Source organism: Cyprinus carpio, chromosome A17 (genome assembly GCF_018340385.1).
Source record: "Cyprinus carpio isolate SPL01 chromosome A17, ASM1834038v1, whole genome shotgun sequence".
NCBI classification, from domain to species: domain Eukaryota; kingdom Metazoa; phylum Chordata; class Actinopteri; order Cypriniformes; family Cyprinidae; genus Cyprinus; species Cyprinus carpio.
In genome coordinates this window covers 3,127,542-3,144,364 of record NC_056588.1, presented here as the reverse complement: position 1 = coordinate 3,144,364, position 16,823 = coordinate 3,127,542, and the positions used below count along the sequence as shown (strand labels likewise).

Here is a 16,823-nt window from a genome sequence, read left to right as displayed (position 1 = left end):
GTTGTATTACATGCAAAATATCAAGCCAAAGAGCAGCTTTACTCAAATGCTGCACTAATATTTCTGAAATGCATAAAAGCTTTTCTCAGAACTACTCATTTTTGTTGCAGTGATTTTTAATGGATGCATAATGTCAGTTCTCCTTTAAGCTTATACCAGCTTTCTTTTAAATAAACACCACTTGGTTTGATATAGTTAAAACTAGTATGATAACATTTTAAGTGTGACTTAAATGTCCATTTTAGATACTGAAACAGTGTATTCATACTACAGGAAAGGTTTTTTTAATTTGGCAACACCGAAAAGGTTTCCATTGCAGTAATGAGCAGTATTTTTACAATAAAGCATCTCTTTTTCCTCACCCTATTACAAGTGCATTTTGTTTTAAGGTGGATTGTTTTGCCTGTACCCTTAACAAGCTGTTTTGCTGAATTGAATATTTCACTTTGACAGCTACAGGGAAAAGAAAAAAATGCTTCAGACATTTTACAGTTCGATACCTGCATCACATTGAACTTTCACTTTTCATTTTCAGGTCGACACAGAACAACAGAGAATCCAGTGCCATCTTACCTGTAGCAGAATCTCACCTGTCAACAGGAAAAATGTGAGTTTGGTTCATTTGCACAGCAGTTTGTCATTCTGTCATTCACTGTGACACCTGAACTAACAGACTGATGAGTGAGCATTTCATATTTGACCTCACTGTGACCAGCACAAATAAATCTGGACTAATTCAGTACAGGCACATAATGGCAGTATGCTCCTGTTTAATCATAACGATCCTAAAAAATAATTCTGAAAATTTGAATAAGCATTGCTGTAGAACTTTTGTGACAATGTTACTTTTTATTCATATTTTTATTCATATTTTGATTGTTTTTATTTTTATATTTTATGTTTTCATTTTGTTTTGTTAAAGTTTCAGTAATTTTGTTGTTTTTTTTTCTTTTAAATTTGTCTACAGTGTTTATTATTATTTTTTTATTATAAACTATGAAAATTTGAAATTTTAAAATGAGTTTAAAGTACATTTGTGAGCCTGAAGCACAAAAGCAGTCTTAAGTCGCTGGGGTATATTTGTAGCAATAGCCAAAAATACATTGTATGGGTCAAAATTATAGATTCTTCTTTTATGCCAAAAATCATTAGCATATTAAGTAAAGATCATGTTCCATGAAAATATTTAGTAATATTCCTACTGTAAATATATCAAAACTTAATTTTTGATAAGTAATATGCTTTGCTAAGAACTTCATTTGGACAACTTTAAAGATGATTTTCTCAATATTTAGATTTTTTTGCACCCTCAGATTCCAGATTTTCAAATAGTTGTATCTCGACCAAATATTGTCTGATCCTAATAAACCATACATCAGTGGAAAGCTTATTTATTCAGCTTTCAGATAGTGTATAAATCCCAGTTTTAAAGTGGAAAAAATTTACACTTAAGACTGGGTTTGTGGTCCTAGGTCACAACTTTTAAATATTTTATTTCAGTTAAGGTTTATTTTATTTCAGTTAACTAAAGTTTTAATGGCAACAATTTTACTTTACTACTGTATAATAAACCTGCTATGCATTTAACAACTTAATTGCATGGATAGATTTCAAGTGATTATTTGATTGCTTGCTTTCACTTAATTTTTCTTTAAAATGTCTGTCATCATCCACTGATATACCACTATACAAGTCACTTTTCAGCATAGGTTTTTAATAAATATAGTATGATTTTTTTTCTAAAAATGTAAAATCTAAAACTAAACAAAAGAATGGGTTAAACCAATTTAAGCAATACAATATTGATGCTTGCCTTTGAGATCATTGCTAATTAATTAGACATCATCTATTATGCAAAATGCAATAATATGTAAGCAATGAAAATATTATGTAAAAGAGTATGCAAAATGATCTGTCATCTTTGCAGGTGTGCAGACGACATCCACGCTCAGACTGATGAGAGAGCAGCTCCATGTGCACATCAGAGCTCATCCAACACTGAGATGATGATGATGATGAATGAGCTGGAACCTTCTCAGAGTCTGGAGGCGGACAGGTACCTGCATCATGTCACCTGATACACGCTGAGGGCCACTGATGTGTTTCTGACGCCTCTGGTGATCTGATGCCTTACGAATGCTAGCAAAACAACTTCATATAGCCTACTATATGGCTCGATCCAAAATCACATGCTTCCCTAATATATAGAAGACCAAAAACAGTATTTGAAAAGAGACTAGTATGCCCAAATTCACAGTATTCAAAAAATAATTGGCAAAACGTTCCCAGATGACCTTCTATTTCCATCAAGATTCTGAATTGCGCATCAAATGGACACTTTATTATCCCATGAGGCCATGGCAGAGGATCTGTGAGTGGCAGTGAAGCGACACAACTGATGCTGGTAGGTCACATGACAGTGACAGCATGATGAATGCAGTACGTCTGGATTACACTCATTCTACACACATTCATACTTTATTGAACACAAATACATACTTAGTATGCAATTTCAGACACAGCCTTCGTGTCAAATTTATTTCATACAATTTCTACAGAATTTATGCACTTAGAGACCATCATAATTTGTTTAATAAGAAGATTATATAAATTATACAGTTTAAGCTTTCAAACTTAAGATTCAATCAAGTATCCACTATGGAAGCCTGATTTAATCAACCACAGAATAAGAGGTAATTACGACTTTTTATTTCATAGTTTGGACTTTTTTCTTGCAATTCCGAGTTTGCATCTCACAAATCTATTGCATCTCACAGATCTATCTATCTGATTTCAACAATGAATAAAAAATAAAGTGAAATAATAATTGCAATTTTTTTTATCTCACAATTCTGACTTTTTTCCCTTGCGACTGAGAGTTTATATCTCACAATCCAGACTTTTCTTCTTCGCAATTCTGACTTTCTGAGTTTATATTTTGCAGTTCTGAGAAAAAGTCAGAATCTCCAGATATTAACACAGAATCATGGGGAAAAAAGTCACAACAGCCATTTTTATTTTGTTTCAGTCCTGTGGCAGAAACAAGCTTTCATAATCTATCCTTCTGCCTTTAGATCTGGGGATGTTTCTGGCAACTTCACGTGAGACTCCTCAATCAGATGAGATACTGGTGCCCTGGGATCTGAAGTTTGAGTTCTTTGCATAAGATTTCATCTTGCATCACCCATGTAAGAGCATCTCACAGCCCACACCGAGATGACTGATGCAGTTTTAGTGTGACAGGACTTTCATCATCGCTGTCTTCTGCTCCTCAAACTGATAAGAGCTGGAGTCGACCGCAGTGCAGATGTGTTTGTTTATCTGTGAGCTGTTCGCTAGAGGATGACCGTACAGACAGATCGCTCGCTGATCACACCCCATGCGATGTCCTCCCAGAGAGACTGCTGGCATGCTTAAATGCCACTGATAAAAGTGTACATGTTCTCTCACTATGACAATCAGTTCTGAGCAATGCAAAGTCTGCTTTAAAGGAAAAGTTCCTCCCCCAAAAATGAAAATTTGCTGAAAATGTTCTCAAGCCATTCAGATGAGTTTGGAGAAATGTAGCATTCCATCACTTGCTCACTAATGGATCCTTTGAAGTGAATGGGTGCCGTCAGAATGAGAGTCCGAACAGCTGATAAAAACATCACAATAATCCACACCACTCCAGTACATCAATATAATGCCTTGTGAAGTGGAAAAGCTGTGTGTTTCTAAGAAACAAATTCATCAAGGAATTTTCATTTTAAACCGCTGCAAACTCGTCTACATATTGCACTGCACTGTTGTCCATCTATAAGTGACAAAAAGTGAAAGTGACGTGACATACAGCCAAGTATGGTAACCCATGCTCAGAATTTGTGCTCTGCTTTTAACCCATCCAAAGTGCACACACACAGCAGTGAACACACACCGGGAGCAGTGGGCAGCCATTTATGCAGCGGCGCCCGGGGAGCAGTTGGGGGTTCGGTGCCTTGCTCAAGGGCACCTCAGTCATGGTATTGAGGGTGGAGAGTGGAGAGAGCGCTGTACATTCACTCCCTCACCTACAATTCCTGCCGGCCCGAGACTCGAAACTCACAACCCTGGATGCAACCCGACTCTCTAACCATTAGGCCATGACTTCCCCCTATAGGGCAAAATCATCAATTTGAAAAGGAATCACACAAGTGGAGTGTTTCTTTTCCAATTCCATTGATATTGGATATGTACAGTAGTAGATGTTTCCTCCATCTTTATTCCAAAATGTGTTTCATACATTTGTTTGCTGTGTGCATCTTACGTATGACACTATATTGTGTGTTTTGGTGCAACTCCTTACAATTATATTCTTAACTCATATTGTTGCTGTTGTGAAAAGCTTCTGTGTCACCATTAAACTTCTTTGGATTTGACTTGAAAAGCGGCATTGTAATAAATATATATTTTTGTCTCAGATGTTCCTGCTGGATTTTATAGACAAATTTTGAATTTTAAAAGTCTTGTTTAGGCATCATTTAATTAAAAGATTACTCTTAATCAGTCTCAAACTGAATCTCTGAACTGAACTGAATATCAATAATGCATGATTAATTAAGTATGTTTTGAACAGGATGCTATTTTTAATCTCTTGTCTGATTATCATCTCAGCTACACTGATGGTGTCCTGTTTTTTTTGTTTTTTTCAGTCACAACTTTCTATTTCTCTAACCAGGATGCTATGAAAGCCGCCCACACATCTAAAGATTACATGAAAATATTCTCGTTTGTTTTAGGAGATGATGGAAACTTTTCTCTAATGCCTGTTTAATGAGGTAATGGTCATTCATTATGTATTGGTAATTACGGTATTACATAATACTAATTAAAATGCAGAGCAGACAATAGAGTTGTTGCTAAAAAACACCCCTCCTTAAGGATTAAGGATATATCCAGTGTCTCTGTAAAAGATTATTATGAAGGCATGCATCATTATTGAAGAAACGTTATGCATCAGAAAGCTATGCTTCTTTGTTTAGCTTAAGAAAGGTGGTCACAGTTCTGGGTTGTATTATATTGTCTCTCTAAACCCTTCTGAGAAACTCTGCTGTAAAAGCCAATTTCCATTAAGGTTTCTGAAACAGATGAGCACACCTGACCACAGCCCTGGATCCATTCAGGACATTTATCATGGTTTTTCACGTCTATGTGTATGTTTCGGCCCACAGGCAAAATTATACTGAGATGAGTGACCCTTTCAACAATGAGGAGAGGGGGATCAAAAAAGTTGGATCAAAGCCAGATCCAACTTTAATGAACATTTAATATTATCCTTAGGAAGAAAATTGTTTCATTAAAAAATTTCTCTCAGGACCTGTGATTTTTGATTAGCATGTTCTGATTCTGAATACAGCAGCACCATCTGGTGGTTAAAGCACTTTTCAAACATAAGAGTGATGCTATATAAAACATCTGTAAAATCAGTCACATCATGCGCTTAAGTGATAAATGTGGATCCACAGCTTATTAGAATACTTTTAACATTTCAATGCTTAAAAAAATAAGCACCATCCTCTGCCATTACATGATTGATGCACACTGGCAAATTAATTTCTCTGCCAGCGTTGATTAACTTTATGTAAAATCTTTTGATCTACTTGGTTCGCTGTATATCGGGCGTCTGATAAAATGGCACACAGGCAAACCTGGATTTCCTCACACTTTATTAAATTAAAAATATTATTAAAAAAAAACTGCAAAATGATGATACAACTGCTGATGTGAAACAACTGTTTAGGTTAGTTAACCTACAGATGGACAACGACGTTTTTTTGATTATTTACAATAGAAAAAATGGGTTTTGAGAAACTATGAGGTCATATAAAACTTGCAAATATGAAAACTGTATTACAAAAATGTCCGGGTTTGGAGAGTAAATTAATTGTACACGTTACTTTCAAAAAAAAAAAAAAAAAAAATCTGAAAAAGGAAACCAAATAGTACTTTTTCTGACCTAACCTTTCCACAGCCCCCCCCCAACTTCATCTTTAAAATACCTGAGTTCACTCATATAATAATATTTATGGCTGGAAAACTTAAGAGTAAATATATTTAAATAGATTCAAAAATCACAATTCTTCAAAAACAAAAAACGATGCAATAAATGAATGCATTTGTTCCTTCAGCAATAGTTTGAATTGAATAGTTTGAATTGAAAAACACTCAAAGACAACATTTTGCACTTCGACTGATGTTAACTCTGATAAAGTCTTTAAAAATAAGCATTTTATGACTCTTCAGTTCTCAAAGATGCTAGAATTAGATTCAGAAACTCAAACGTTTCAGAATATTGCTCTATTGTCATCACACAACATAAACGTAAGGACTGTCAATATCACACAGCTAATTCCTTAAACCAAGAACTGAAAAATATTGCAACATTTCAGACTGTTTAGCAAAACTGAAAAACTGTAACTGCACACCTGAAAACATACTGTAAACTTTTGACTTTTAAACCATCAACAAATAAAAGTGAAGAGAATCACAAGCTCACATCAAGTTTCTCACAGATAAACTGTTCTATAATGGCATATGCTTGATGTTAAACCCTTGAGAGGACAGAGAAATACATCTGCACATGCACTGTTCTGCCACCAAAAACAGGCTACCAACTGCAGTCTTGTAACTGCCCTGCAGGTTTTGTTGCAGTTGACCTCCAGCATCAGGGAGATTGTAATCCAGCACATGCCATCAATATAGATAAAGTACATTAAATGAATCAGTTTACTTTTTCAAAAGACACAGAGGATGACCACTGGGACGTGTTATGTGTGGACAGTATCAAGTTCTAAGTGTTAGTCGACCCGCAGTGCAGATTGGTTTTGTTTATCTGTGAGCTGTTCGCTAGAGGATGACCGTACAGACAGATCGCTCGCTGGGGGGATTCACACCCCCATGGATGTCCTCCCAGAGAGACTGCTGGCATGCTTAAATGCCACTGATAAAGTGTACATGTTCTCGGTCACTATGACAATCAGTTCTGAGCAATGCAAAGTCTGCTTTAAAGGAAAAGTTCCTCCCCCAAAAATGAAAATTTGCTGAAAATGTTCTCAAGCCATTCAGATGAGTTTGGAGAAATGTAGCATTCCATCACTTGCTCACTAATGGATCCTTTGAAGTGAATGGGTGCCGTCAGAATGAGAGTCCGAACAGCTGATAAAAACATCACAATAATCCACACCACTCCAGTACATCAATATAATGCCTTGTGAAGTGGAAAAAGCTGTGTGTTTTGCTAAGAAACAAATTCATCAAGGAATTTTCATTTTAAACCGCCTGCAAACTCGGTCTACATATATTGCATTACACTACACACAACCAATAAGTGACAAAAAGTGAAAGTGACGTGACACACAGCCAAGTATGGTAACCCATGCTCAGAATTTGTGCTCTGCTTTTAACCCATCCAAAGTGCACACACACAGCAGTGAACACACACCGGGAGCAGTGGGCAGCCATTTATGCAGCGGCGCCCGGGGAGCAGTTTGGGTTCGGTGCCTTGCTCAAGGGCACCTCAGTCATGGTATTGAGGGTGGAGAGAGCGCTGTACATTCACTCCCCTCACCTACAATTCCTGCCGGCCCGAGACTCGAACTCACAACCCTTGGATTGCAACCCGACTCTCTAACCATTAGGCCATGACTTCCCCCTATAGGGCAAAATCATCAATTTGAAAAGGAATCACACAAGTGGAGTGTTTCTTTTCCAATTCCATTGATATTGGATATGTTATGTACAGTAGTAGATGTTTTCCTCCATCTTTATTCCAAAATGTGTTTTCATACATTTGTTTGCTGTGTGCATCTTACGTATGACACTATATTGTGTGTTTTGGTGCAACTCCTTACAATTATATTCTTAACTCATATTGTTGCTGTTGTGAAAAGCTTCTGTGTGTCACCATTAAACTTCTTTGGATTTGAACTTGAAAGCGGCATTGTAATAAATATATATTTTTGTCTCAGATGTTCCTGCTGGATTTTATAGACAAATGTTGATAATGAATTTTAAAAGTCTTGTTTAGGCATCATTTAATTAAAAGATTACTCTTAATCAGTCTCAAACTGAATCTCTGAACTGAACTGAATATCAATAATGCATGATTAATTAAGTATGTTTTGAACAGGATGCTATTTTTAATCTCTTGTCTGATTATCATCTCAGCTACACTGATGGTGTCCTGTTTTTTTTTTTTTTTTTCAGTCACAACTTTCTATTTCTCTAACCAGGATGCTATGAAAGCCACCCACACATCTAAAGATTACATGAAATATTCTCGTTTGTTTTAGGAGATGATGGAAACTTTTCTCTAATGCCTGTTTAATGAGGTAATGGTCATTCATTATGTAATTGGTAATTACGGTATTACATAATACTAATTAAAATGCAGAGCAGACAATAGAGTTGTTGCTAAAAAACACCCCTCCTTAAGGATTAAGGATATATCCATTGTCTCTGTAAAGATTATTATGAAGGCATGCATCATTTATTGAAGAACGTTATTGCATCAGAAAGCTATGCTTCTTTGTTTAGCTTAAGAAATGTGGTCACAGTTCTGGGTGTATTATTTGTCTCTCTAAACCCTTCTGAGAACTCTGCTGTAAAAGCCAATTTCCATTAAGGTTTCTGAAACAGATGAGCACACCTGACCACAGCCCTGGATCCATTCAGGACATTTATCATGGTTTTTCACGTCTATGTGTATGTTTCGGCCCACAGGCAAAATTATACTGAGATAGAGTGACCCTTTCAAAAATGAGGAGAGGGAGGATCAAAAAGTTGGATCAAAAGCCAGATCCAACTTTAATGAACATTTAATATTGTCCTTAGGAAGAAAATTGTTTCATTAAAAAATTTCTCTCAGGACCTGTGATTTTTGATAAGCATGTTCTGATTCTGAATACAGCAGCACCATCTGGTGGTAAAGCACTTTTCAAACATAAGAGTGATGCTATTATAAAACATCTGTAAAATCAGTCACATCATGCGCTTAAGTGATAAATGTGGATCCACAGCTTATTAGAATACTTTTAACATTTCAATGCTTAAAAAAATACCATCCTGCCATTACATGATTGATTTCACACTGGCAAATTAATTTCTCTGCCAGCGTTGATTAACTTTATGTAAAATCTTTTGATACTTGGTTCGCTGTATATCGGGAGTCTGATAAAATGGCACACAGGCAACCTGGATTTCTCACACTTTATTAAATTAAAATATTATTAAAAAAATGCAAATGATGATACAACTGCTGATGTGAAACAACTGTTTAGGTTAGTTAACCTACAGATGGACAAACGTTTTGATTATTTACAATAGAAAAATGGGTTTGAGAACTATGAGGTCATATAAAACTGCAAATATGAAAACTGTATTACAAAAATGTCAGGGTTTGGAGAGTAAATTAATTGTACACTTACTTTCAAAAAAAAAAAAAAAAAAAGGAAAGGAAACCAAATAGTACTTTTTCTGACCTAACCTTTCCACAGTTCATCTTTAAATACCTGAGTTCACTCATATAATAATATTTATGGCTGGAAAACTTAAGAGTAAATATATTTAAATAGATTCAAAAATCACAATTCTTCAAAAACAAAAAACGATGCAATAAATGAATGCATTTGTTCCTTCAGCAAAAAAACAAAAACAAACAAACAAAAAAAAACACTCAAAGACAACATTTTGCACTTCGACTGATGTTAACTCTGATAAAGTCTTTAAAAATAAGCATTTTATGACTCTTCAGTTCTCAAAGATGCTAGAATTAGATTCAGAAACTCAAACGTTTCAGAATATTGCTCTATTGTCATCACACAACATAAACGTAAGGACTGTCATATCACACAGCTAATTCCTTAAACAAGACTGAAAATATTGCAACATTTCAGACTGTTTAGCAAACTGAAAAACTGTAACTGCACACCTGAAAACATACTGTAAACTTGACTTTTAAACCATCAACAAATAAAAGTGGAAGAGAATCACAAGCTCACATCAAGTTTCTCACAGATAAACTGTCTATAATGGCATATGCTTGATGTTAAACCCTTGAGAGACAGAGAAATACATCTGCACATGCACTGTATGCCACCAAAAACAGGCTACAACTGCAGTCTTGTACCTGCCCTGCAGGTTTTGTGCAGTGACTCAGCATCAGGGAGATTGTAATGCAGCACATGCCATCAATATAGATAAAGTACATTTACATGAATCCGTTTACTTTTCAAAAGACACAGAGGATGACCACTGGGAGTGTTATGTGTGACAGTATCAAGTTCTAAGTGTTGTATACAACTAAACTAAAACTGGATACCATAAATGCTTCTCAGAGAATGAACTGTTATGTTTTCATTCTGACAAACTGATAAAAAGGGAAAAATGTATAAGACTATCATTTATAGACTTTTAAATGAGACAAATCAGGAGATTAAAGTCTACATAAGTGGTTCTCAACTGGTTGTTTGCTGGTCTGTTCTGTGAAAACAGGCAAAAAAAAAACAAAAAAAAAAACACACAAAAAAACAACAATGCTAACATGACCAAGGCAACAGAAAAGACAGCTTACAGTCACCATTTCAGGTACAATGTAAATTTGGGTCCAAAAGTAAAACCAGTTAAGAACCACTGATCTTCATGATAGAAACCCTTGTATTGTGTATTCCTGCATTACAAAAATGCAGACAATGGTTTTTTGTTTGGTCATCACCATTTTAAAAATTCAGTGTTTCTGGGTTGAAGCTACATAGTTCAAGAAAAGCAACAAATTTATAGAAAAAAGAAAAAAAAAAGACTGAATATATTGTATCAAAAACGCAAAACAGCACAACCATCATCAATACAGCAGGTAGATATTGTTTATAAAAAACGAAACAAAAAAACATCTCTTCCAAAAGTGGTTTATCAAGTTTAGGCTCTTATTTTAATGAATACATTGCCAAACAATCCCATGGTTCATCTAAACACATAAGGCATGTTATATTCTAAAATGAAATCCTCTTCTGCATTTTGACTACAGTCTATATCACCGGTTTAAGCACTGAACGTAGAGAGCGTCCCTCTTTTGTAAGTTCTCTTGTAAAACTCATACATGGAAGTGGGACAGCCTCTTCTCTCCGTGTTATGGTGTTGAATGTGCACATCTTGAGGTGGTCGGCCATGCTGGAAATGTTGGCAAACTTCCACTCGTTCACAGTGTTAAATGCCGTACTGAACCTCCATACCTAAAACGAAAAACATCAGCAATTTAGATTTGTGCTTGGTGTTTCAAGACATAACAACAAGGTGAATACTCTCTAATTACCTTGTCTTGTATCTGCCAAGACGAGGTTCCATCAACTTGCTTTGTCTTCTCCCAGAGCAGGACCACCATGCCGCGGGACTGAAGAAGACTAGCACACACGTCCCTCATAGTGCGAGACACCCTGGAGAGTTGGCACAGGCTAAAGCCATCCAAGAAGCTCGCAATATACTGGAGTAACTCAAAGGGCAGGTCACTAAGGTGATCACAGTGGGACCTGAACTGACAGGTGTCAGTTCTAGATAGAGGCTCATTGGGACAAGCTGCTAATCCAGGCTGCACACCAAAAGAGCCCAGGTGTCGGTCATGGATGACTCTGAAACCTTGTACCGAAGGACAGAACCTTCTTTGTGAGAAGGTGCATCCATAGTACGCCAATGGGCACCTTTGCTCCATCCAACCATTAAGGCCAGCATGTATGTCACCATGGACATTCTTAAAATGGGAGGAGAATTCATCCCTGCGAAACAGCTGTCCGCATACGAAGGTGAACATCGAGCGCTGTTTGGTCTGATAGCGTGCCACACACTCCAGAACGAGGTCTAGTCTGAGGGTGTGAAATGGACTGGGGTTGGAGAGTTGTGGACTGGCGTGGTCACAGGCAGAAGCTGAGGCGATGTCACCAACCATGGTGCTGGTTGCCAGTATGGCAGAAGGGAGGGAGAAGGTCTGTGTACCAAAGTCAATGTGATAACCGTCTACAAAGCGGCAGTCTGAGATGCCCCTACCTCCTGGTGAGTCTCCCAAACAAAAGAGCAAGGCAGCGGTGATGAGGTCAATGCCATGAAGACCCATCAGATCATCTGCCACCTCAAGGTCTGATGTGTCCACTGCCTTGTCCACCATCTTGGCTTTGAATAAATAGGGGTCGGAAAACAGAGTCCTTCGCCCGTTGATTGTAAACAAGTTCATTCCCCTGAGTGCCTGGAGATTTTCCAACTTGCGCAACAGCCATCGGTCCTCAATTCTGAAAGGCAAATGGTGCAGAACATTGTTGTGCATCAGGTTAGGCACAGGGATGGGCAAAGGAAGAGGTAGCTGAGGCAAGTGGGCCATTTCAGGCTCCTGTGCTAGAACAGGTATGGAATGATCAGGTAAAACCTGCCTTACGTTTGAAGAGCAACTGACCCTTTCAAGTCTGACCTGGCTGTCACCATCCCCTTCATTATGAAGTTCACTGAGTTCTATCCCACCATTCTTTTCGCCTTCTTCTTCAGAAGATTCACCGCATCCACTGTTCTCCAACCAATCATCTCTTTCATCTTCAGGGTCTACTGGAAAAGGACAATCAGCACCGCCTACCGCTCCCAGATCAGAATCCGAATCAGTGTCACTTTCCTTTGTTGTGTCATTGTTAAACTCCCCATCGCCATTCCTGACACCGCTGCAATCTCCATTCTGTTCCTCACCACTGGTATTCTCCACAATGAAGTCAATATTTTTTGCACTACGGAGAACGTCCAAAGTGGCGACAAAGCTTCTACTGTTTTCCACTGAAGTTGTGTAAGGTCCACCATACGGTTCCTCGTCCGTTTCAATGAATTCATTTTCAGGGTTCGACTCCTGGTGGCTAGAATTGTCCTGATTTTGCTCTTCCAGAGCTTTTGTCACAGTGGTCGCCACTTTAAGCGACTCCAGCAACATCCGCTGATCCTGGAGAGCCAAAGCCATGTCGAGCTGCTCCACATCACAAACCTCCTTACTCAAGTTATCGTAGGAATTGCGATCTGAGTAACTCACTGGCCATCGATTCCATTCCATAGTGCAACACACAATGCTGGCTGGGCATGTTTCAAGGTGCTGTGCCATTTTGACTCTGGCAAGGTTGAACGGACATCCAAATCCAAAGTTCAGACACGGGACTCTTTCGTATGGACACAGCAAGCGATGTTCATTCAGTTTGCATGAGTGGAAAACTGCTCCACACACAAGAGGGCAACCCATAAGGTCACAGGAAACATTAGGTTCTGGTCTTATCATACATCGGCGGTTGACACATTTCAGGCAATGGATATGAAGCTCCTCCATTGCAAATATAAGTGAGTCGCTTAACTCAAAGATGCAATGCCAAACACTGTGGAAGAAAAGAAAACAGATTGTTAGACCTGATCTTATTTTGAACACACACGTTGTGTACAACATCACACGGCTTAAAATCTATGTACGCCATTAATGGGGAAAGTCCCCCCCCGTCTCTTAAAAGGGATAAGTGTAAATCAGACCCCGTTGCCCTCTCGCCGTATGTTTACCAAAATACTAAACCATTGCACTGCCATTTCACAACTGTCCTAGATTTGCACAGTCACGCTGGTTCTTCGAGGATTTAGAAGGAACATGACCCCTTGTTTCTGAACGGTATGTTACAGGAATCAGTCATGGCTTCCACTCAAAAGAAACACTTCCATAAGCAATGTCATTCAAGAAGCTTCTCTCTCTCCAGCATGACAGGGCTTGGCTGGACATGTGCAGTTAGACTCAGCCGGCATGACCTAAATGCAATCTGTCTGAGTTACTTGGGTTAAGGTGGTGGGTGGGGGTCTGTCATGATGTGGTGTAAGTTTGAATCACCAAGCTGACTTTCAACATAGTCCTCGTAATACCAGCTGGGCATAAACATTGCGAAACATTTGTGCACAATGCCGGCATGTCAGCCTGCCACGTCTTGTGATGGCTTCTTTTGAAACAGCAAAACACATCTGAGGATGTTTTCTGAATACTTAGGTGTCTGGTATGTAGTGCTCGAGTGCAGTATGACATACAGTTTCACAAGCAATCACTCATAAGGACTTACAACAGACAGCATGCTTTAGGGGTCAACCGATATTGTTTTTTTGACAGCCGAAATCTATGCCGATATCTTAGAAAGCAGGGTGGCCGATGGCCGATATAATTTTATTTATTTTAATTGATATTTAAGAAATTTGAAATCATTTGAAAACGGAAATAAAAATACTTTAGATGAAAAAGTATATCACAAATGAATAAATATTTAATAAAAATATAATTAAAAAGGAAGTAAGCACTGTAACCAACAGGGCACTCTGTATTCTGGGAAGTTTGTGTGCATTTTACATACAGCACACAGTGAAAATAACATGAATATGACTGTGGGCAAATGCATAAAGCGCAGCATAATTTGAAATCATGAGTTTCAAGTTTTTCGATCACGCGTCTCCAGTGAAGCTGAACTTCCCTCCGGTCAGCATTCAATTCACACGGACCGACCGTCACGCAGAGAACATGCGATCATGCAGGATACAAATGCACACTTCACAAGATCTCACAGCTGGATTCGACCAAGTTTGCAAGTTTTGTGAAATTAAATGTTCATTAGTCATTCAAAGATTTGTTTAAATGATATAAATGCATATTTGCTGAATGCTGACGGCAAACAAAAAAGTATGTTTGCCATTCTATTACTAATAATATAAAAGCAATCGTTATAATACTTTTTGTATACATTTTAATTCCGTTGTTTAACCGTTCTATTTGATTATTAGACAGACTTCTATACGTTTTATACGTTCTATGCATTTTATTTTGTGCCTTTATTAGAACAGAAAATTCAGCTTATCAGTCCAGCAAATCACAAAATAAAATGCAATCAAATTGGAATCATTATAGGTTAATTTTACACATACAGAAATCAAAAAACAAAAATTGCTAAGTAATTGCCAAGTAGAGAACACATTGACCAACTTTTTCAACAACAGGTACGGTGATGATTCATAATGAGCTAATGTCTTCCTACAGTTTTCCAACAACAACAACAACAACAACAACAAAAAGATTCTAATGCTTAAATGAACCACTTTACTGTATAAAATTCAGGTAAATATGACAGAAATTTATTACTGTTGCATAATAATACAATTTAATCTAATTTATTTTTCAAATAGGATGCATTCCTTGAAACAAGAGAATGAAAAATGACTATCACAACCAAAGTGGGAAAAAAATTAATATTGGTAACTCTTTACAATAAGGTTCATTAGTTAACTACTTTAGTTAACACGAATGAAGCATGGACAATACTTCTACAGCATTTACTATTCTTAGCTCATGTTACCTTCAACATTTACTAATGCATTATTAAAATCAAAAGTTGTGCTTGTTAACATTAGTTAATGCACTGTGAATTAACATGCATTAACTAACTAACATTAACAAAGATTAATAAATACTGTAATAAATGTATTGTTTGTTCATGCTAGTTAATACATTACACTAATGGAACCTTTTTGTAAAGTGTTACTGAAATATTTTTAAAACCTGAATGTTTTATTAAATATTCAGAATTTTATTATTCAAGCCAGCCTACACTATTTTGCTTAAGGTATGTCAGTTACAGTATAAATATTAAAAAACAGATAATTAAATAGTTAAATCTCATTTTTATTAATTTTTTCATTAATATTTTTATTATTTTCATTAATGGCAATTGCTCATATGCCATACCGTAATTGATAGCTGAGAACTGAATTAATTATCTTTTAGTAATCAAGGGCCTATAACCTGTGGATCCCAATTTTCATAAACATTACATGACACCAAATATGACATATGATGCATCATCCTTAACATGACATAACCATGGTCCTACACACGATGATCCTAATAATCCCAAGCATGGCACAATCCTACATATGATCTGACACTAAATGTGAAATGTTTCCCAAATATGATATGCTCTGCACTAAACTTAATCCCAACTCATGAAACCTGAAGCAGCTTTTGTTGTTGTTCTTAAACAAGAGTAAACGACTGACAGCATGAACCTGACAGTCCTATTAACACATATCGATAAATAATCAACGATTTAACTCCAACGAACCATCCTCAAACATCTTTGTGTTTATATCATGACAGGAAAATGTTTTAATTCGTTAAACTGACAAACACGGAGCCTTTAGCATTAGCTGGTTAGCAACGAAATGCAAGATTAAATGAAAACGACACACACAAGGAAGGAATAAACGTTGTATACCGATGGACTATTATCTTGTTAGTAAGAGGGACAAACAAGTATTTTGCGATTTTAACAAAGACCGGGTCTTTTCGGTCGGAGCCGGTGAGAAAACAGACATTAAAGTGACTTACCGTTGATCAGTGACGAGACTTCAGTAGTTTAATAAGGATAGTGTTTTAATTAATGAAAGAAAAAAAAAGTTTATTCTAGTATAATGACAGTGATGTTGTTTTCACTGCTGTCTGTCTGTTTCTGGTCAAATCTGTGTCTCACTGATACACGACTGAGCGGAGGCCCATAGGTGGGCGGAGACTAAGCGCGCGCGCGCGCTCACACACGCACACGCGCGCGCACACGCAGTGCACTATCCTTGTGGGGGACTCCCCATAGGCATAATGGTTTTTATACTGTACAAACTGTATTTTCTATCGCCCTACACCTAAACGTAGCCCTCACAGAAAACATTCTGCATTTTTACAATCTCAAAAAAAACTTTATAAGCTTTTGTACCCGTGGGGACCTCAATTTAGGTCT

At 37.2% G+C, this 16,823-nt stretch overlaps 1 protein-coding gene across 1 annotated transcript; it reads right to left on the bottom strand.

Moving 5' to 3' along the window:
• Positions 1–9,211: 9,211 nt before the first annotated feature.
• LOC109112788 (F-box only protein 30-like) lies at positions 9,212–16,600 on the bottom strand. Its single transcript, XM_042773549.1, has 3 exons — positions 16,421–16,600; positions 11,324–13,394; positions 9,212–11,243 (listed from the first exon to the last, which is right to left on the bottom strand). Exons 2-3 carry the CDS (start codon positions 13,346–13,348, stop codon positions 11,040–11,042), a joined length of 2,229 nt encoding a protein of 742 aa, XP_042629483.1. The 5' UTR covers positions 13,349–13,394; positions 16,421–16,600; the 3' UTR covers positions 9,212–11,039.
• Between the last annotated feature and the right edge of the window lie 223 nt (positions 16,601–16,823).